Source organism: Ailuropoda melanoleuca, chromosome 13 (genome assembly GCF_002007445.2).
Source record: "Ailuropoda melanoleuca isolate Jingjing chromosome 13, ASM200744v2, whole genome shotgun sequence".
NCBI lineage: Eukaryota > Metazoa > Chordata > Mammalia > Carnivora > Ursidae > Ailuropoda > Ailuropoda melanoleuca.
In genome coordinates, this window is record NC_048230.1 from 30,088,953 (window position 1) to 30,111,969 (window position 23,017).

A 23,017-nucleotide genomic window follows, 5' to 3' on the forward strand; every position below is an offset into this window, starting at 1 on the left:
AACAATTACCTTCTTAAGGCAGGAAGTACTTGATACATGGCCTTAACTTCCCCTTCTGCCTTGCTCTTCTGAGCCCCCTCACTCTGTCGCCGCTCTACTCCGGTCTCTTGGATCACACCTGGTTCCAGGGGAAGACTTTTCCTACGTGAGAGCTTTAGCACGTGCGTGAGCTTCCTTCCACTTGGAATGCCTTTCGTGGGATGTTCACAGGATGGCAAATCCTGTAGATCTATTCAGATCCAGCTCACATGGCATCTCTCTCCTTTCCTTGCCTTGCTCCTCTTCCCCAGGCCAAATTAATTGCTCCTTTATACGGACGCAGCTTGAATTATACAATTTTTTTAAACTGTTGTGTTTAGTTGTTTTGAGCCTGTGTCTCCTGCTGATCAGTGAGAACCCTCAGGGTAAGGACCACCTCTTATCTTTGAATGCCGCAGCATCTAGCATTTAATGTTCACTGAACTGCAGATTGTTTCAGAGGGAAATATCAGTGCCCAAATGCAAAACGATAAAAAAAATAAAAATAAAATAACCAACAAAATTTTCCATTTTTTAAAAAACAAACAAAATTAAGAGAAAATCTAGTACCCATATATTTCTTCTCCAGGATCAGGACAGAAAAAAAGCCCAAGGGTATCACGTGCTATGGGGGTTTCAACTGATATTTTAAATAGTTTAAAATAGTAAAACTTCTTGGAGCATTTCTATAGATTCAGTGCCCGAATTCACCTTTGCGCTGCTAGAGCCAAATTATCCGCTGTCATGGTAAAGAAGTGCAATGTAAAGACCAACAATACTGTTTCTAAACAGGGCCTGACATCTCCCCTTCCTGGCGGGGTTGAGAAAGGAAAGATTCCTTCTGCATTTTTCCCCTTTGTTAGAAAATGCATCTCCTTCCTTGATGTGGAAGGACTTGCCAGAATTTCATGCCTCTGGGAAAGCCTAATATTATGCTACGCAGTTAAAAATAGAAATGACCTGATATTAACAAAACATTTACCACTTGGAATAGGGAGCAGCGAGCTGGTTACACTTTACACTGTGCCTCACAGCCGCGCTGCTGGTGAAGCCCTGACCTCAGGGCTCATGCACAGCGGCCAGGTGGTACCTGCAGCAAGTGGAATCCTGCCGAAAAGTATGGGTCCACCGTGCCTTATTTGGAAAGGGAGAGCAATCCAAAATGGTTGCCCCCCCCTTTTCTTCCTGTTTCACTGTTAATCTTATTTTCAAAAACTATGCTATATAGATAGCAAGCCATTTTAATAAATCCTGGGCAGTGTTTTTTTTTTTTATTATTAATTATTTGGGAGGGCAGTGGAGGAGCAGAGGGAGAGAGAATCTCAAGCAGACTCCCCGCTGAGCTCCGTGGAGCCCAACACGGGGCTCCATCCCAAGACCCTGAGGCCACAATCTGTGCCAAAATCAAGAGTCAGATGCTCAACTGACTGAGCCACCCAGGTGCCCTGGCAGTGTCTGTTTTAATAAATAATTTGAGCAAGAAAACCCCCCAAAGTACTGGACAGTTAGCTATGATAAATAAGTTAAACACTGAGTAAGAAAATAAACCAAAGTAAACCTGAAGAGAGTGAGCCAGAGAGTTTAATGACGTTCAAGTAAGGATGGGCCTCTTCTTTTCCATTCCTTTTCCAATGACTTCAGATTGGAGCCCGTTTGGGAGGAGCCCTGGCTCGGAGTGTTGTTTCCTGGAGCGGCAGATGTCTGTGTTATCCTAACCGACTGGGATTACAGGCGCAAGCAGCAAATGCTGATAGGCTCAAAGTGGAGGACAGTGTTAGCAAATGCACGCAGGACCAAGGCAGATTTTGTGGGATGAACAGAATTCTTGTGGGTTGAGTGTTTTTTGAAAATTCTCTCCAAGAATGCATGCAACTTAAATATTTCTTTACCAAAAGGGGAGGAGGAGTAGAATGGTTTGCAGTGTCGAGAAAAAAAAAATTTCCCCTCTGGTTCCTCATGCCTCCTCCTCTCTTAGAGGAGCCCGCGAACAAACCGGCGTCAGGTAGGTAATTTTTATCTTGATGCAGCTAAGCAATCTTTCTGCGTAAATCAAACAACGGTCCTCTTGAAGTGATAGCTTTGCCCAGTTGAAGGAACATAGGGTAGAGGCAAGTCCAGACTTCCAGTCCTAGAAATAGCAAGAACCTAGCCGTAACGGCTTCTCATCCTCCAGGGGCTAGTTTTCTTGTTATTTGTAAGTTGTTTGTTTGGGGTTTTTTTGCCATTTTTGATGCTGATATTGTTTCCACTTTGGGGGTCCTGGAGTGACAGGGCAGTGTGTGAAATCCATAGGATGGGGAGGGGGAACTGAAGCATTGTAACTCATGATCATCAGGGGCTCCCCTTCCCCTGGAAATTTTAAAATATTCCCCTTTCAGTTCCACATGTCTGGAGCTAGACTGCTATAAATAAGTTTCTGTTCATGTGATGGAATTGGCTAAGGGCAGTCTTAAAATTGAAGGCTTCAGGTAACTCCTTATTTCCTCCTTGAGCTGGGGAGGCTTCCCCCTTCACTCCTCCTGTGGCATTCCTCCCCCCAGCACACCCCTCTGACTACAGGCACGCAGTCAGGCTGCCTACAGAGCACAAGCTCCCACTGTGGGGGCAGAACACAGAATGTGCATATATGCCTGTGGGGGATGACGTGGGTTCTGTGACTCACTGTAACTCAATACGGGTAAACATGACAAACCCCAGCTCTGCCACTTTCTCGCAACGTGACCTTGGGCAGGCTGACTAACTCCATTGATTCTTGCTTCCCTCATCTGTAAGAGGGAGATGCCCTGTGCCGCCAGATTGCCGGGGAGCCTGGGGCCCTGTTGGCAGGACGCTCAGCAGAGTGACTGGCTCCTGGCGAGTGTTCAGTGAAAGGCACTCATCACTGCCATCATTGCCATCATCACCGTCATTATCATCATTAGGCTTTAATTGTTGTTTCTGATCCCATTGCTTGCTTTACGTCTATTTCTAAAGCCAGCCTTTGCCAAATCACAGGACTCTGATCCTGGTCAGGGAAGAAGAAAGAATCTTTCTGTCTGGGCCTGAGCTTTATCCTTGTTTTTGTGCCCTGGAGGCAGAGGTCTGTTTCCTAGGCCTGCAGTTCCCCCACCAGACAACTGAGGAGATCCCGCCCTCAGTCAGTCCGGGTACCTCATAAACTGCTTTTTCTTCAGTGTTACAGTTTTCTGAATCCACAGTGTGGGGGTGGGGGCGGGGGACGCCTCAGTTTCTTATGCTTATTTGATTATCAGTCCCACCTTCAAGTCCTCATCTGGGCTCCTGGTGTCTTAAGAAACCCTGGACCACAGGACCATAGGGACACTTCCCTGGCCTCACGGTTCCAGTATGAACCACCCCCGCCCCCACCAAAATGCATCCCTGCCTCCCGAGCTCCGTGGCCTCTGCCAAGGTTGCTCAAAGCCTCCAAGCGTTAGGAGAAGTGGGACTTGCCATTGCTTCGGTTGGTACTTTTCTGTTGTTCTTATGATCTAACATGCATAACCCGGAGTTGGGGGGTTTAATTACCGCTGGTGGCATTATTCAAGTTCATTAGTTTCAATTTGACACGCTATTCCCCTCAAATGAGTTTCTTCTTCTTTTCTGTTTGTGGAGAGGACAGAAGCACGTACCTCAGAGGTGAGCAGAGAACGCCCCCCTGGCTCCAGTGGGAGGGGAAGCTGAATTTTCTCTACTCCCTCAACCCCCTGAGTGGATGGTCCCCAAGCCCCCACTACCTGGCATTGTCACCTATCATGTCCTTGAACAAGTTTATAGCATCATGTGCAGTTGTTTGCTCAGTCCTTGAAAGATCAGGATGAATAAATGACAGGAAATGAAACCCATCCGAACACATTTGATAGATTACGGAATATCATTCTGAAATGCCAAGTGTAATCTTTCTCTCCAGCTTTCAGTAGACATTAATGGCTAAATTCTGCCTCGAGTTACATAAACACATTTGACCAAAAGAAGGAAGCAAAAAAAATCTGTGCAGTGTGAACACCCTTGAAGAAACAGAGCCAAATCCTGAGATGGCATGTAATTATGTACTAGCTACCAGATTCTGAAATAGCATGTAATATGCCAAATAGATGTTTATTTCCTCTTGTTTTTTCAAAAGGGTCCCACCCAACCACTGAAAGGAGCAGCATCAAAATAACTCAGGGTGGGTTTAAGCCACCTCTCCTGGTGCCGGCACACAGACCTGTAAAGGCACTGCTAATTTGGTGCGTACCAACCCTTAGCATATTTTAGGATGTTGCAGGAATAGTGTACACAGGAGTATGTAAGGGCTTCAATTTGAGCCAGTTCATTAAAGGCAAGTGAAGCACAGGAAGGAATCTGTGGCATATGTATATGATTTAGGGGTCCTATCTAGTTATTAGGTCTTACACTATTTGTACACCCTGAAATGGGGAGTCCCTAGTGTCCAGGCAGTTGCTGCACTGAGAGGGATTCCTTGGGCCAAACTCATTGATGAACCAGGGTTTCAATATCAACCCGATGAGAAGTTTACCTTAGTAAATTATCTAGATACACACAGGCCATATATGGACCAAGTTACTGAGGGGTTATTAAGGTCATGCGATTGATTCTTAAACCCCTACTTTAAATCCTTTCTGGAACAAGACAAGGGAGAGACTAAATCATACAAATAGCTCACCACTGTTCCCTTCAAAGTCGTTTCTGTGGGTTGCTATATCTTTAATTCAACAATACTCAGAACATATTAAAGACAACCATATTTATTTTTTGCGGACTTTGTGGTGAGTGGTTTTGAAAATGCTCAATGAGGGTGGACTTGACCTTGAGAAATAGTTACAAGTCAGCTGAATCTAAGACTGATAAACAGAGTTGGTGGTCAAGTTAGGTAATGCTGGCTCACATCAACGGCAGGACATTCAGTTCAACACAGAAGAGTAAGACTCCATCCCTGCCCTAAGAAGCTGAGGTCCAGATTGAGGGGAAGTCACCCAGAAGACAATTTCAATACAATTTCATAAGAAACGTGAAAGAGGTATGAAAGGGTGTTTTGGCATTGGAGTGATGGAAATGTTCTAAAGCCAGATGATGGTGATGGCTGCAGATTTGGTAAATTTACAGCAAGTCATTAAATTATACACTTAAGACAGGTGAATTTTATGATATGTGAATTATACCTCAATAAAGTGGTTTTTAAAAGAAGGGTGTGGTGGGAGTACAGAGGTTCCATTTAGTTCTAGATTCAAACAGCAGTCTTTACCACCCTTGTCAAGGGAGTGAAGAAGGGGGAAGTACAGGTCAGAGAAGCAGTAAAGATTTAGGCTACTCTGGCTGTGGTTCTTGGGTCTTGGACCTGCCTCCAAGTGAGGCGGAACAACTCGAGGGTTTCATACATTCCAACTGCATCGTCAAGTTCCCATTTCAGATAAATTTCAAAAAAGCAATCTGAAGGATGCCAAGGTTGGAGGCAAGGAGACTGGTAATAAGGACATTGTAATGCTCTTGGAGAGAAACCACAGAGGTGGGCACCAGGGTGGTGGTGATGGGATGAAAGGAAGGTACAAGTTCATGAGCTTTTAGGTGACGGTGGCAGGACTTGGTAACACATGGGATGTGGGTGGTGAGGGAGAGAAAGGAGTCAAGGAAGGCTTACATACAGAGGAGGACAGCAGAGGTGGACATGCTGAAGTGCCTCCGTAACATCCAGATGGAAATGGCCAACAAGCAGGTGTGCATGTGAGTGCCACACTTTGGGGAGACTCAGGATTACAGGCCATTAGTCTATGACTGATGGTGAAAAACGTGAGAGGGAGGAGATGGGTCACAGAGACCTTGTGAGTTGGAAGAAAGCTAGGCTGCTGGAAACCAGGGGAATTAACATGTATGGGGCAGGGAGAAGAACTTGAGAGAAACAGAAGGAAAATCAGCAGTGTGTGCTGTCAGAAAGCCAAAAGAGTAATGTTTTGAGAAGGAAGGAGTAATAGTGTCAAATGTAGATAAAGCTTCAGAAAACAAAGACCAAAAAGATGTCCCTTAAATTTGACCTCTGACCTTAGAACGACTTCAGGGGAGGGGAGGGGACAGCCAGGCTGCAGCGGGTTAGGAATGAACGGGGGTGGGGAGAATGGATATAGAAAAGTAGCAGGTTGGGGACATCTTGGGGACAGTGCCAGGGCTGTGGCCAGAGAAGGACTGCGTGTCCTGCAGCTTTGTTCTTTTGCTCTCAGGATAGGAGGGACTTGAGCATGTTTGTAGGCTGAGCCAATTAGAAGGAAGGAAATGTCAAAGATACAGACGACAAGTCCCTGGATGGAGAGGGGCTAGACACAACGGGGTGTGGGCCAAGAGAATGTCGCTTCCCCCTGGGGACTTGAGGCCTGGATGGGTGTGCAGCCTGGAATGGAAGGGGAGGAGTGGTGAGGCTTCCCACCTGATGGCCTTGGGTCCTGTGCTTTGTTTCCTGTGTGTATTAAACAGGAAGAGAAGTTCTTTGTTGAGAGTGTGGGGACTGCAGGTCTGAAATAAGTAGGAAAGTTGAAAACCAATGATGACAGAGGGAGCTGATGGACGAGTAAGCATGTTGACGTGAGTCAACCTTCACTCCTTTCTCTCCCTCACTCCGCCTCTCCTTATATCGGCATGATGTCAGTTCTGCTTCTGTTTCCTGGGTTGGGCCACCTCTCACCACCTCCACTGCTACCCCCTGGGTCTCACCACCTCCACTGCTACCCCCTGGGTCCGAGCAACCATCATTTCTCTCTTAAGTTTCTATTTCCTTACCAAGTTTTTCTGCTGCTTCCCTAGCTCCTTTCCTTTCTGTCCTATACAGCAGCAAGAGTGATCTTTAAACACTGTAAATAGGATCATGCCGCTACCCCACTTAAAATCATTCCAATAATTCTCCCTAAGAATAAACTCCAAACACCAAACTTTGTCCTGAGAGATTCGACATGATCTGGCCCATTTATCTCTCCTACCTTGTCATGTGCCACATTCTCCCTTGATCAATGTGTTTCAGCCACTCTGGCCTTCTTTTGTTTCTTCCAGGGCTCCAAGTTAGTTCCTGCCTCAGGACCTTTGCACTTGCTTCCCTTCTGCTCAGGATGCTCTGGCCTGCTCTTTCCCATCTTTTACCTCTACAACCAGATGTTACTTCCCCAAAGAGGCTTCCCTACCTGTGTAAGGGAGCATCACCCCCCAGCCGGTTACCTCTGTTTGCCTCGTATTTTTCAGCAATCAAAGCTACCTTACATATTTATTTACTTGTGTGTATTGTTTGTTTCTCAATTCCAGAATAAGAAATCTGGGAGAGAAGGGACATTGTTTAGGACATTGTAGGCACTTGATATGCATTGTTATTTATAAGGAGAGTGTTGAAAGTATCCTTATTAATAAGGGCAGTGTTCAAAGTCCAAGGAAATCAGAAAAATAAAGCCCCGGTGACTTCAGGCCACACAGCTGTGTGATTTTCTTCAGCAGAGACCATCAAATAATAAGACTGATTTTCTTACGTGCTTGTTCTGCAGACAATTTCAAACAAGCATTTCCAAATGAGGGTCAGGTGGCAGAGGCATCTTGGTGAAAAGCAGATGGATTCCCAGTGTGACCAGTTCAGGTATTTACATTCTTATTCATTTTACAGAAATTCCTTCAATTTTACAGTCTTGTACGTGGGTTGGCAAGTTGTGGGAGGAAATTGCTGACTCTGTTTCCAGCCCCACAGCTAAGCTGCGTTATACAGGTGAAATCAGGTTACTGAGATCGGTCTGGTTTCCTTGGTGACCCAGGAGGTTTGGTTATATTTGAAATTGCTAAGAAGGATAAAAATCTGATAGTGACAGTTCAGTGTTTTCCTTCGGGAAGGAGCGCTTTTCAATCCTCAGCTAAAGCTGAGGACATGCTTCCTTGATTGGCGAGGGTTGACCTCTGGCCCGCAGGCTGAGCGACACCTTCTCGCTGCTCCCAGAATCTCACGCCCAGTCTGGCAGGTTTGTCCTATGCCAGCTCTAGATAATTACATCATGACTCCTCGGGCTCTCTGTTTTGTTTTTGCATGTAAACACTGTAACTAGGGTGACGAATAGTTAGTTTATTGGAGAATGTGTTAACCACCTTTCTTCTGGTGGGATGACAATGGAAAGGCATGTTATTTTATAAATGGTAGGTCGACCCCATTAACTCTTTAATGGTTTTTTTCTGGATAGCTGGTTTATCAAACTTAAGCTTTCATGTCATTCGTTGACAAGGTTTGTGTGCCAAGCTCTGTGCTAAGTACTTTCCGAGTGTTATTTTGTTTTCGTGACAATATTATGAAGTGGGTACTATTATTTATTTTTATTTTTATTTTTTTAGAGAGGGTGGGAGGGGCAGAGGGAGAGGGAGAGAGAGAATCCTAGGCAGACTCCACGCACAGCACAGAGCCCAACGCAGGGCCTGATCTCACAACCCTGAGACCGTGATCTGAGCTGAGATCAAGAGTCAGGTGCTTAACCAACTGAACCACCCAGGCGCCCCAAGGTGGGTACTGTTATTAACCCCATTTTAAGGTGAGGAAACACAGAGCGGTAAAATGGCTTTCCATGGTCACACATCTAGGAAGTGATGGGTTTGGGATTTTAGGAAGTGATTACTGCTTATCATGTCCTCATACTACAGCCTGAATTCTCTCCTGAGACTGTAGGCGACAGTGGGAGGTAATTCTAGGGTTTTGCAGTTACCTGATATTCAGAGTCCACCTTATGCTGCATGTCCCGCAGATATTGAACATTACTCACGAACTTCTGCCTGTCCCTTGCTTCATGCAACATGATTCTTAATCCCCAACCTGCGTATAAAAGATAAATAAATGTGCTGTGACAGAACCCTTTGTTGCTGTGCCATATTTGGATTTATCTTAGTGTAATTGCTTTTATTCTTTTATTAATCTAACTTCCATTGTTTGAAAGGCACAGATGCTCCTTTCAGCCTGCAAGGACTCTCTGTATTGGTGTGGATGCCCATACAGCCCTCCTGTTCTGGGCATAAATAATGCAGCCACATTCATCAGCTGGCTTCAGTGATCCCATCCTGGTTATTCACAGGGGGTTTGACTGACAGACACCTGATTCAGAAGCAGTTCTACGACTTGCCAAAAAAAGAAAGAAAACCGAAGAACCTCGTGAAATTAGCAATGACTCAAGTTATGAGCGCCTGGTCACTTCAATTCACTTATTCAACAATCGTGTCCCTATTCCAACTGAGACGCTATGCTGGGCACTAGGATATAGCAGTCAGCAGGATGAATGTGCCCCTGCCTTGGTGTCACTTACAGTCAGGTGGACGGACGACTGACATTGAATATCGCTGAACTCCACGAGGTTTTCTCATGAACCTGCCCCTCCTCCAGAATTGCCTGAGGGGAATGTTCACACCGCCCAGTGAGCTCCTCCACATTCCCTCTCCATCGCCATCCATATCATCACCCAGCCCTGATGATTTTCTCCCCTGAGTAGCCCCCGAATCCGTCATGGTGAGAGAGTGGGCCCTGCTGCGAGACTCTGTGGGTTCAAATCCCAACTCTTTGAGCACTGACAAGGGAACCTTAATTGTGATAAGTGCTATGGAGAGGAAATGTGGGCTTCTTTGAGAGATGGTTATTATGGGAGGGCATGACATGGTCTAGGGGGCAAGGTTTTCCTTAGGAAATGACACTGGGCTTGCTAAGGAGTGAGCCAGGCAAGAAGGGGGACAGAGAGCATCTCAGACAGAAAGGACAGCAGGTGCAGGGGCTTCAGGGTAGCAGGGGCTGGTGCGGTTGAGGACCAGAAGGGCCAGTGCAGTTGGAGCAGAGAGAGGGGAGAGCAGCACCGAAGAGGCTGTCGGGGAGACAGGGGCTGGTTCACTTAGAGCCTGAAAGGTTATGATTGCAAGAGCCAATATAACTGCCACTGGCAGTTTCCAACCTGGGGAGTAAATGGTTAGATTTGCATTTTATTTTATTACTTTTTAAATATTTTATTTTTAAGTAATCTCAACACCCAACATGGGGCTCAAACTCACAACCCCAAGATCAAGAGTCACACATGCTCTACGACTGAGCCAGCCAGGGGGCCCTAGATTTGCATGTTCAAAGGCCCCTCCAGCTCTAGTGTAGAGAATGAATGGCAGTGGAGGTGGGGATGGAGTACAAACGAAAGTAGAAAGACCCCTGGGAACACAAAATAATCCAGATAAGACGGTGACCACACTTGGGCAGCAACAGAGGAGAGGAGGCCAGGGGGGAGGAGGCAGGCTTCTGAGCTGCTATTTACTGAGCCTCCTGAAGGGCCGGCACGCTTGTAAACTGTACACACAGTACTCCTTCGATCTCCAGGACCCTGCTTGAGGCAAGCACTCTATTTCCATTTTGCTGATAAGGAAACCCGGGCACGAAGGGAATAAGTAACTTGCTTAAGGTTACAGAGCTGGTAAATGGAAGAGCTGGGGTTGGATCCCACGGAGTCTCACAGCAGGGCCCACACTCTAACCACGATGGATTGGGGGCTACCCAGGGGAGAAAATCATCAGGGCTGGGTGATGATATGGACGGCGCAGGAGGGGGAATGTGGAGGAAGCCGGCCGGGTTACGGACTCCAGCAGCTCGCCGGGCGCTGGTGGCCGGTTGGTAGATGCTTCCGGAGACATGTCTTGTGGTGAGAAAACAGCGTGGAGTTGGAAGCGGCGTGGGCGCAGCAAACGGAGAGGCCACGCCGGCGCCCAGATGCAGGGCTCTGGAGCTAACAAGAGAAGTAAGGATTTGGGCACCACTGGCATTGGGTGACAGCTGAAGTTGAAGGCAGTATGTGTACTGGAAAGAGGAGGAGAACCCGGGACAGAAAGCTGAGGAACATTCCAACTCGAGAACACGGAGCGGAAGAGAAGCTGCAAAGCAGCCAGAGAGGCAGGAGGCAAACCAGGTGGGCGCGGTTTCAGGGATGCTGAGAAGAGCGTGTTGCAAGGAGCAGGTTATTTATAACCTTGTGAGAGCACTGAAGACAGATTGCAGTGAATTGCGCAAATGAGAGGTAAGGAAGTAGAGACAATGCTCTCAAGAGCTCTGCCTCCGATTGGTGTGGCCTGAGTTTATGACCAAAATATTTAAAGTCACACAGTTATTAAACGGCGCTATTCATGATGAGTCTGCTAGACCTCCTCGGGGTCATCTGAGGTCCTACACATCCTGCTTTTTTGGCCAGTGAAGCCCTTTCAGTGATTAATACACGTATTTTTTTAATTGACACAGAACAGGACATTTGTTTCATGCGTACCACAGAATGATTCAATATCTGTATATATTGCAAAACGATCATAGTAAGTCTCGTTAACATCCAACACCCACAGTTATAATTTTTTCCTCTCACGATGAGAACTTTTAAGATCTATTTTCTTAGCAACTTTCAAATAGTATTTTTTTAAGTTGATTTATTTTCTTTATTAAACTCTACACCCCACATGGGGCTCAAACTCATGACCCTGAGATCAAGAGTCACATGCTCTTCTGACTGAGCCAGTTGGGCGCCCCTCAGATATGCAGCATTATTAACTATAGTCGCCATGCTATACGTTACATCCTCAGTACTTATTTATTTTATAACTGGAAGTTTGTGCTTTTTGGCTTCCTTCACCCACATTGCCTCCCCCTGCCCCCACTCCCTGTCTCTGGCAACTGCCAGTTTGTTCTCTGAATGTTCTCTGTATCTATGAGTTTTGTTTTTTTAGATTCACATATGAATGAGATCATATAGTATTTCTTTCTCTGTCTGATGTATATCTCATGTTTTATCTATTCCTCCATCAATAGACACTGAATTTGCCTCCATGTCTTAGCTATTGTAAATAATGCTGCAGTGAGTTAGTGTTTTGGATCAATAACCAGAAGTGGAATTGCTAGATCATACGGTAGTTCTATTTTTAATTTTTTGAGGGACCGCCATGTTGTTTTCCACAGTGGCTGCACCAATTTATATTCCTACCAACAGTGCACAGGGATTCCCTTTTCTCCACATCCTGATCAACACTTCTTATCTTTTAGATACTAGGCATTCTAACAAGGATGAGGTGATATCTCATTGTCAGTAAGGGTGATATGCATTCCCTTTTGATGAGTGATGTTGAGCACCTTTTCATGTAGCTGTTGGCCATATGTATGTCTTTTTGGAAAAAAGTCTATTTAAATCTTCTACTCATTTTTAAATTTTTTTTTTTACTATTGAGTTGTATGCATTTTTTAAAAAACATATTTTGGATATTAACCTTTTATCAGCTATGTGATTTAGAAATATTTTCTCTCATTCAGTAGATTGCCTTTTCATTTTGATGACGGTTTCCTCTGCTGTGCAGAACCTTTTTGGTTTGGTGTAGTCCCACTTGTTGGTTTTGGCTTTTGCCGCTTTTTTTTTTTAAAGTTTATTTATTTAATCTCTATACCCAACATGGGGCTCAAACTCATGACCCTGAGATCAAGAGTCGCCTGCTCTTCCAACTGAGCCAGCCAGGCACCCTGCTTTTGTTGCCTTTGATGCCTTTGATATCAAATCCAAAAAAGCATTGCCAAGACCAAGATCAAGGCACTTGCCACCTATGGAGTATTATGGTTTCAGGTCTTATGTTCAAGTCTTTAATCCATTTTGAGTTAATTTTTCTATATAGTGTAATATCACCCAGTTACATTCTTTTCCATGTGCCTTCCAGTTTTCCCTGTGCCATTTTTTGAAGACACTGTCCTGTCCCCATTGTAAATTCTTGGCTCCTTTGTCATAAATTAATTGACTACATATGCATGAGTTTTCCAAGGCTCTCTATTCTGTTCCATTGATCTATGTGTCTGCTTTTATGCCAATATCATACAATTTTATTACTATAGCTTTGTAGTATTGTTTGAAATCAGGAAGCACATGGCCTCCAGCTTTGTTCTTTCTGATACACATTTCTTAGTGACTACCATGTGACAGGTGCTGCTCTGGCCCCTGGAGAAAAAGCAGGCTAAGATAGACAACATCCTTACCCTCGGGTGTTTGCCTTCTGAGGCTTTCCTTCCCCTCTTCATTTTTTTCAGTTGCGTAGATATTGGCAAAATCAGGTTGCCCCTGACTCATGGTGACTCAGTGTCTGGCCTGGTCCTTGTGAAATCTCACTAGGTTTACCTCCTAGCCCTGAGCAATATCATCCAGGAACTTGTGCTGCTTCCTCTGGAGTTGCTGTCTCTGAAGTGTAGAAAGTTGGTCTTTGAGAATCCAAGTCCCACAATACAGCAAATAGTTCCACAGACTACACGCAAAACCTAAATTTTGCCTCCGAGGGTTCTTAATAGTCATTTTAGAACTACACTTTAAAAGATCAATTTTGGGGCCGCTGGGTGGCTCAGTTGGTTAAGCATCTGACTCTTGATTTTGGCTCAGGTCATGATCTCAGGGTCGTGAGATCAAGCCCTGCTTCGGGCTCCGTGCTGGGCATGGAGCCTGCTTGAGATTCTCTTTCTCCCTTTCCTCCTCCCCCCTTCTCTTTCTCTCTCTCTCTCAAATAAATAATCACTTTCAACTTTTCATATGAATTTGTACCTGCACAGAATAAAGTTATGTTCCCACTCTTTTAGAAAAACAATGGTGTGAAAACAGGCAGAAAGATGAACCCCTGCTGCTACCGTTAGAAAGAGAAGCCTGTCTGAATATTAATCAGGCAGAGAACATAAGGTTTCATAACTAAAATGTGTTAATGGTCACTAAAGGGGCACATTCCAGAGTGTACTTGGATGATACATTTTGGTTACAAAATTAACATAGAAAAACCAACTAATATATCCTGGCTTTAATGCCGTGTTATTTTAAAGAGGCTTCTAAGTCAAGAGGCATAAAAAAACTTTGTCTAACTAGGTAGGAAATAACACTATTTGAACTACTTGCTAGGTTACCTCTGACTTCACAATCATCCACCAAATAAAGGACTTTCAAATTACCTACAAAAGTCTCTTTACCCTCCCATAAACTCTCTATTACTGTACTTTACTATAAAATGCATATTTAGAAGCACCATGGTGCCACGTGTAATTTATTTAAATACACCAATACTCTGTGAGAGTAAACAAATACCACAGACACCAGGAAAAGAGATCATTAGGAGATCAGCACGGTTTAGGTAATGCTCTCCAGCTTTTTGAAGTACCACTTGAACCTCGTACTGTACTGCAGGTCTGAAAACTGACCAGGACGAACAAGAAACAGAAATAAGAGTTCGGAAATAAATTCACATGAGATAATGCTTAATTTGCAGATCTCACTTTAGTGGGCCTACTCAACCAGATGGCCATTTGAAGCCCCAAATTTTTTCCTCAGCAAATACAGACAGGTGGGGGAGGGGGGTGATGATAAAATGTGGGCAAGGCACATGTTTCTAAAATAGCATTCTGTGTTCTCTTTCATTTCTCACCTTTGAACTGCTTCTCAATTTAAAATCCACTCATGGTCATGCACGCTTCTGTTTTAAGTCTCTGGTGACAATATATTGGGCCAAATATGTGTTTTAAAAATGAACTTAAGCCATATTAAATTGGGAGAGGGAGAAGGAGAGGAGAAGGGAGTAGGAGGGATGTGGGCAAGGGAGAAGGGAGCCCTGCTTTGCTGAAAGCAAGAGCGAATGATTCTTCTTGGCCTTAAAATTCTACATATCTGTGAAATTTCAATGAGGAATATTCTAAGAACTTTGCGACATATGTATTCCTCTCTAGTGCAAGTTTGCAATGAATTCAAACCAAGTTTTCCTGACTAAGGAGAACAGAATCTGATTGCAGAATAGATTTCTTTCAGTTCTCTGAAATATCATGTACTGTCCTTCTGCTCTATGACCACATTTGTCAAAAGAATTGGAGGGAGCTCTTTTTAATAACATCAAGCTATTTCACTGTTTTCCTCTTAAAAGTTTCTAATATGTTCTCATATCAGAAGTATTAAAGTGAATATTTTACTGGCTCAGCAATAAAGAAAAATGTAAATTTAAGCCCCTCTTTAGGCTGCAGGTTCCTTTGGACCAAAATCTATACAGCTATATTAATACCTGACAATCTGGTTTATAAATTCCCCCCCTTTTCCACAACTGAGTGCTTGGAAGTAGGAGCTCAGAACTTATTTCTCCTTTTACACAATTAATTAATTTGTAATGACAAAGATTACTGGATTTCTTTAAGTCTTAGCTTAAAAAAATCTTAAGACTTCTAAAATCTTATAAAAATTACTTGAATATAAACAACAAAGATGAGTGATTTCGGGCCAATTTTCCTAACACCCCACTACTGAGAGAATGCTGTGACCGAAGGCACAGGGAAGGAATTGACTTGAATGGGGGGAGATAATCGGACTCTCCCAGCCAATTTGGTTTAAGAAATCAAGCGGTGGGGGGTGTAAGGGGCTTGTATGAAAAGCTCTTTGGCGGTGACTCTTCATTTTATTGGGAAACTGTAACAGAGATGGGCGGTCACACACTGAATAGACTCCATGTGTAACTGGGAAACTTTGGGGGGTGGGGTTGATGTCACAGGCTTGACAAGCAATTCGACGCTCCCAACGATGGCCGTGTGAACAATTTCCCTCTCAGAAGCCAGAGGGGCCTTGCAGTCCGTGTAGACCTACTCTGGACTTGCAGACGCGAAGAGCCTGCGGGGAAGTTACGCAGCTGCGGGTCGGCTGCCAGTGTGCAAATAGTGATCACCGGGCTCCCCACACACGTCCCTTTGAGGCAGGAAAACACGGGACTGCTCGAGGAGAGGGAGGGGCCAGGCCGCCAGGCTTCGGCCTGATTTCTCTCCAGAATGGCCGAAGCGGAAAGGAGAGGGTGTCCCCCTTTCCCTCCCCACACCTCCTCGGAGGACTGGGGGCAGCCGGGGGCTCGCGCGGCTGGAGCGGGCCGTTACCTGCCGGGTCAGTCCTTCCCCACCTGTGCGGGCTGAAGGGCCCGAGGCGCGGGACAGGCGGGCTGGTCCGGGGCGGAGGGGCCGCCCATCAATCGCGCGGGGGCCGTCTCTGTGCTCTAGTCCTCCTCCTGTCTCGTCTCCCCTCCCGCTACCGGTCCCTCTTCCTCCTCCTCCCCGGAGGCAGCTTTCCGCGGCGGCGGCAGGGCTTTCTAGGGGCGGAGGCGGTGGGGGGCTGCTGCCTGGCGTCCTCCCGTTTCCTTGGCAACGCGGCCTCCTCGCGGCGCGCTTGGGAGCTGGGGGCCGCGAGCGCTGGCGTGGGGGCGGGGCCGGGGCCCTCGAGGTCCTGAGCCCGGACGCGGGCGCCCCGCGGTTGCCGTGGGAACGGGATGCGATCAGGGAGGCAGAGCGGTGATGGCGGCGGGCAGGCAGAGAAGACACGCGGAAGGAGCACGCGGATTGGCTTTGTCTTGATGCCCAAGCCCAGACCCAGATATTGAGGCCGTCACCCCTGCTCCGAATCAGTGCTGTGCTTTGTAAAGAACGTGATTAGAAAACGAGAGGGGAAAATAGTTTTAACTGAATAAAGTAATATTAAAGCCAATAGATGTGGTGGAAAGACAGTGCAGCCCTGGAATTTGAGCTGTTCAGGGGGATCTCGGAGATACCTGCTCCGAAATGAGAAGGAAAAAATAAACGATTAAGGGAGGTGCCCTGTCAGTTGCAGAACTGAGACCAGTTATCTCCTTGTTATCAGTAATCTTGGTTGCCTTTCCCAAGGAAGGACGTTCTTAGAGGTTTAGACTAATGCCCACAGATTTGGAAAGGACCAGAACCTGTGCTAGCCTCACCTTCTCTCTGCCAGGTTTATTTCTGTCTGGTTTTTGGTCAGCCAAGATGACTCTTCCATTCATTTTGTACATGCAGGCACTCAACAACTTGCATACTGATGTCAAGTAAGGGCATTTTTGATTGGGTAGAGAATAGAGGGAAAGGAGAAAAAAAATTCTTGAACCTTTCATTAGTGCCCAGCATCATCCCTAGGTGTCTGTGATTTGGGTGTCTTCTCAGCAATCCCCCAAATCCAGTTGGCATCCATATCTCCTGCAGCATTGCACCCTTCCTTCTATTTTTATCATCATCACCCTAGTTTGGGGCTCCAGGACCTCATGACTGGATTATTGTAAGGACCTCCTGCCCATGTCTTAAGCCCTTGTCTTCCATACCCTAGCCCCACCATTTCCCTGATTCTGTAAGCAGCTTGGGTCTCATGTTGTGGTCCCCTGCTAAGAAGCTCTCAGATTCCTCACTGACTCTGGCATAAAATCCAAACTCTTGACTACGGCTTTCCCTATACTCTCCCCCAGGCTTGCTTTCTTGGTTTTCCTCTGTCAGCAATTTTTCGTTCATACTTCAGCCAGACCAGACTGCATATGATACTCTGAACATCACTCCCTGCCTTCACACCAAATTCCAAGGCATGTCCTGAGCTAGGGAGAGTGCAAACAATATGCACTTAGGTGAAACCTTTGTTTTGGGCACTTCATCATCCAACCTCCATTGGTCCTTCCACAGTCACTAGTACTTTTCCATCCATGGTAGCTCAGCCCATGTTCTGTTCTTGTTCTTAGCTGACTATCAAGTAATCCTTATCAAAGCATTAATTGGTAATTGAAGCATTAACTGATAAGTACTAACCTAAGACCCCCTCCCCATGGTTATCTTTCCATCTTTTTAAAATTACTTTTTAAAATTCAAGTATAGTTGACACACCATGTTACATTTGTTTCAGATGTATAACATAGCGATTCGACAAGTTTATACATGATGCTGTGCTCACCACAAGTACAGCCACCATCTGTCACCATACAACACTCTTACAGTATCATTGACTCTATTCCTTATGCTGTGCCTTTTAGTTCCATGTCTTATTCATTCCATAGCTGAAAGTCTGTATCTCCCACTCCCCTGCACCCATTTTGGCTGTCCCCCTACCCCTCTCCTTTGGCAACCTGTTTGTTCGTGTATATATAGGTCTGCTGTTTGTTTGTTTGTTTGTTTGTTTGTTTGGATTCCACATATGGGTGAAATCATATGATATTTGTCTTTCTCTGTCTGACTTACTTCATGTAGCATAATACCCTCTAGTCCATCCATGTTGTCCCAAATTTGCCTTTCAATCTTGATCAGACACACTGATTGAAACTATAATAGTGAAATGATAGATGGAGAGCTTGTTCTGTTGAAGTTAGGACCCCCTTCAAATGAAAATAATCATAACGAGTAATGATAATCAGGACCAACAGAGGAGGAGGTGGAAGCCCAGGCGAGACAGTTAAAGAGAAGTGACATGCCTGAGGACACAGGTAAGAAGCAGACAAGAGCTCAAAGGAAGGGCTCCCTATTCTCAGCTCCTGATGTTGCCTACTAGTAAGAAAAGCACCATGGCACATGTTAGATCCAGATTTTTCTCCTTCCACTTCAACATCTGTATAAAATAATACTATCTGCCTTTAAGCATCAGTGTGGAGATTAAACAAGAGAGGGCAAAGAAAACATTTAACATCACACTTGGTCTACAGTAAGCACTCACTAATTTATTTTCTGAGGCACATTTTAAGATTTTATTTAATGCACATGAGTGAAAACCATAAATATTTTCAGATTTTTATTTTTTATTTTATTTTTTATTTTTTTTTAAGTAATCTCTACACCCAAGGTGGGGCTCAAGGTCACAATTCTGAGATAAAGAGTCACATGCTCCACCAACTGAGCCCGCCGCGCACACGCTGCTATTTTCAGATTTTTCAATAACAGAGTTTGGAGATGTCACTTCATAGCTCAGTTTTAAACTCTTCTACGTTTCAAAGTGTTTCCGAAAATTAAGCTCCATGACAAGAATCCTGGTGCTCTTGAAAGAAGGTGGCAGTGCCAGGGGCCAGCCCATAAACAGTTACCCAGTGACTCCAACATCAGTGTTTGAAGAATAAACTTAAGCTTGTAAAATAAGATTGGTTCTAGCATTAAGCAAAGTGTTAAGGAAGAGAAATATTAACATGGGGGGAAAAAAAACAATTCCTGACTGGGGAAAGGATCTTCCTCTTTGCAAAATTCTTTGCAAAATGTCCCTGGTAGATGATGAATGAGCGAAAGAAAACAGAACGTAGACTCAAGTAAATCATGGGTTCTACTGATGGAGATATTTGGTGTTTGCAAATAAGCATCAGGAAGTTCTGTAGCTTAATCTAAGGGTTCTGTAAAGGGCAGCCTCAAGTATAAAATTTCAGGAGTGTTCCATGTATTAAGTTTCAGAAATAAAATTTTGAGGGAAATATTGAATTCAGTGCAAAGAGTAAGCTGACCAGAGGGGGTAGTTATGCATTCCAAGCCTCCCAAGACGGACTATCCCCTAAGCCTGGGATATCCAGGAGCCGCACGGAGACCTGGCTCAGCTACTCATCTGATCTGGAACAACACAAGCTCTTTGTCCACCTAATATTTCCTCCTCCTAAGAGAAGAGTCTAACTAGGTCACTTTGTTACTGTCTAATCAGGAGCTCTCCTGCCAAGTGGCCTCAGAAGCTGATGGCCTCCCTTATTATATATAACACGGTCAGTTTTACCTTGGGCTTCGCCATGACTGATGGGTTTCTGTTCTCATCAGTTAAGGCCAATGTGGTGATGTTGCTTTCATTCAGTGCACAAGGCATGAGCCAGCAGTTTGTTGACAGAAAAAATCTCTAGGAGTGACTTTCCTGAGGAGGGGACTGGGGGCATGGTAGTCCTCTAAAGTGTCAGGAGGTCTCCTCCAGAACCTCTCTATGTGGGGGGGTCCATCTGATTAATTTTAGAAACTGGCTAATGGCTTCTTGAATATGCCATGGGCTGTTTTGACATTCCACATTCATCCCCTAGTTCTATTTGGCCAAAGCATGCAATGCGACATTCTCTTAATGTCTTTTATGAAACGTGGCCTGTAGAGCTGTCATTAAGGTGGCTGGATTGCTGGGTAGGCTGTTTCGAGGTGAGCCCTCTGGACATTTTGAGGGAGGTCATTGAAGACCCAGGATCAGGTCCTTGATTTTGTAGAATCAGATAACGCCATGTCAGTTAATTCAGAGCTGATCTTTTCAGGAACTGATTCCCAGGGATTCCACTCAGCAGAGACGAAATGCCCTCCCCCTGACTGAGTTATTATTTCATCTCAGAGAATATAACTGGTAGCTGACCAGCCCTGGTCATGCGCATAAGGTACTTTCCCCACCAGGGGAAAAGGCATCCCAGAAGATCAAATTAAAGATCAGAAGGCTTGGTGAATATTGAATTAGATCAAAGGGACTTGAGTATTCTTAAGGGATTTCCCTAGCAGGCTGCGGAGGCCTTAAGGAATCACATCCCTTCCCTCCAGAGTTGTTTCAGTCTGGATAACTGATTTGGATTATTCATGTCAAAGCGTTCAGAGACCTTCCTACATCTTGGTTTCAGTTAACTCACTTTCTGCATCCCTTCACAGGACCATTTCTCTTCCACTCATGCCATTAACAGCATAGTTTGGAGTTGAGAAGAGCAGGGTTGGAATCCCAGCAGTAACACTTGCTGTGTGACAGCGAACAACTTTCAGCCCCCTCACACTTCAAAATCCTCACAGTTAAAATGGGAATCGTCAGAGCCTCTTTGCCAGCTCGTTGGGAGGATTAATGAAACGAAGTTTCTGGCACAGCGTCTGCCACATCATAGCTGCTCAGCGAATGGTAGCTATCATGATTATTTACATTATGTAGATTTATTTCTCCTTGCCGAGATACACCAGGGCACATCACCTCCAAACTGACAAAACCGCTCCAAAGGCTTGTTATTTCTTTAAAACGTTAATCTTATGTTACTGACATCATGGTGGTTAATTTTATATTGATGTTTTTTATCCTGAATTTCAGAGACTGACGTTTTATGACCTCATCCCTAATTGTGAGGGTGTATCCAATTTGGGACTTGCAGTCATCCATGAACTATATGAAATTTAGTAATGCCTGTTGGGCTTTCATAGGTCAAATATCTGAGATCTGATTCTCTTGTGGAACAAAGCAGATTCTAGTAAAGATTGGCAAACTCCCTATAATTAAAAAAATAAAAAAAGAAAGCATGTCCTTTAGGGGATCCCTTAGAATTTTCCTCATTTGGAGTTGTAGCTGGCCTATTGTGCTGTTTTACAAAGAGAGGGCAAACTCATTAATGTTTTTGGATCCTATAGCGTTGAGATATTTCTCAAAAGTTCAAACAGGCTTTGAGTTCTTCATCCGTTTTGGAAGCCTCAGACTTTTCAGAGCCCTTCATTATAGCAATTGATGCATTTTAGACGAGATTGGATGTGATTATAAGAACTCTGAGGATATAAAACATACTGCTTTTCTAAATTTCTGAGCAATCGTTACCAAAGGAAAGAATTTGACTTCTGTCCAGAAGGAGTATCTGATTTGTTTGGACTTTGGATAAACTTGAGCCATGTATGTTTGGCCAAGAGTTTAATTTGTGGACTAATCATCGAGCTCTGAGCAAGACCCAGGCTTCAGAAAGCTCTGACAGCATCAGGATCTCACGTGATCTTTAAACGTGTTTCTGGAAGATAAATACTGAGGCCTAAATAAGTAAGTAAGTAAATAAATAAATAAATAAAAATCCTTCTCATCAAGAGGGCAGAAGAGCATAAATGCTAAGCAATTCCTGAACCTTCATGAAGTGGATATTACCCCGGGATATTTTGCTTGGATAAAAGCATGGAGCCAGTGAGGGAGAGAGCAGAACGACACCCCAAAGGCAGCTAGATAGCAGAGCAGGGGCAGCGCTGCTTTGGGGGGCTGGCGGCCTCCTTTCTTATCGCCCGTTTCCTGATGTTCCACAAGCCAGGGAGCTTGTGCTGCGAGGAATGCCCTCTGCATGCAGAGGGGTGGAGTGGGGATCCCTCGAGGACCTACCACCCAGAGGAACCTTGATCCCCAAACACAGAACATTCCTAACCTCTGTGCTCTTTGCTCCTCAGGACTTTTTCTTTTGGTGAAGCTCTTTCTGTTTTTCTAATTTTATGAAAGGAGCATCAGATTAGTTGCTAGCTCTAATTTCCTTCTTTAGCTCTTTGAGCCTTCGGACTGTGTCTGCCCCACCCAAGGACGGCTGCTTGCCTCCCCTTTAACTAGAGGGTGGCCAGGGGCAGCTTCGAGGCTGAGGTGGGAATGAGGTGTGGGGCAGCAGGGAGGAGGAGGAGACACTTAGTAAAGAGGGGTTGCTGGGGATTGCTACCAGTCCCCAAATCTGGGCAACCCAAATCAGTGAATCTGGAACATTCCATTTGTGCACTTAATCAACAAATATTTGGGGCACCAAGGTGGCTCAGTCGGTGAAGCATCTGCCTTCAGCTCAGGTCATGATCTTGGGGTCCTGGGATCCAGCCCCATGTCAGGCTCCCTGCTCAGCAGGGAGTCTGCTTCTCCCTCTCCCTCTGCCCTTCCCTCCCACTCATGCTCTCTCTCTCTAATAAATAAATAAAATCTATTTAAAAAATAAACAAATATTTGGTGGGTGTCAAGGAAAACTTACAGGTAGACAAATCAGTAAGTACACACTGATAAATGATAGTGCAGAAACTAATAGTGTATAGAGAGGGAATGCTGGGGCTGGTGCTGGGGGTGGGGGAACCTATTGAGACAAAGTGGTTGAAGATGGCCTCTCCTGGTGAGGCGTAGAGGATGAAGAGGAGCCAGCTCTCTAAGGCTGAAGAAGGAGCACAGGCGGAGGAAACAACGTTGGGAAAGTCATTCATTTATTGATTTATTGATTTAGAACAGGGAGGGGGGGAGAGGGAGAGAGAGGATCTCAAGCAGATCGCCCACTGAGCCCAGAGCCTTGTTTGGGACTCGATTTCACAACCCTAAGCTTGTGACCTGAGCTTAACCAACTATGTCTCCCAGGCACCCCAACATTGGGAAAGTCTTGGGGTGAGAGAGAGCTCAGGGGATTCAGGGAACTGCAAGGCAGCCAGTACGGCCACAAGGCCGCGGTGAGGGAGAGCTGGTGAGGATGTAGGAGAATTGAAGTTGGGTTTTATCTTAAGTGC

General features: G+C 45.1%; 1 protein-coding gene across 1 annotated transcript in view; it reads right to left on the reverse strand.

The window, feature by feature from the left end:
* Positions 1 to 16,308, reverse strand: part of MARCHF10 (membrane associated ring-CH-type finger 10) — an 80,719-nt gene extending 64,411 nt beyond the window's left edge. Inside the window, exons 1-2 of the mRNA XM_019802609.2 lie at positions 15,917 to 16,308; positions 8,718 to 8,824 (exon numbers count right to left, since the gene is read on the reverse strand). Coding sequence (XP_019658168.1) covers positions 8,718 to 8,807 — 90 coding nt within the window. The 5' untranslated portion in view covers positions 8,808 to 8,824; positions 15,917 to 16,308. The remainder of the gene's footprint in view (positions 1 to 8,717; positions 8,825 to 15,916) is intronic.
* Positions 16,309 to 23,017: the final 6,709 nt, after the last annotated feature.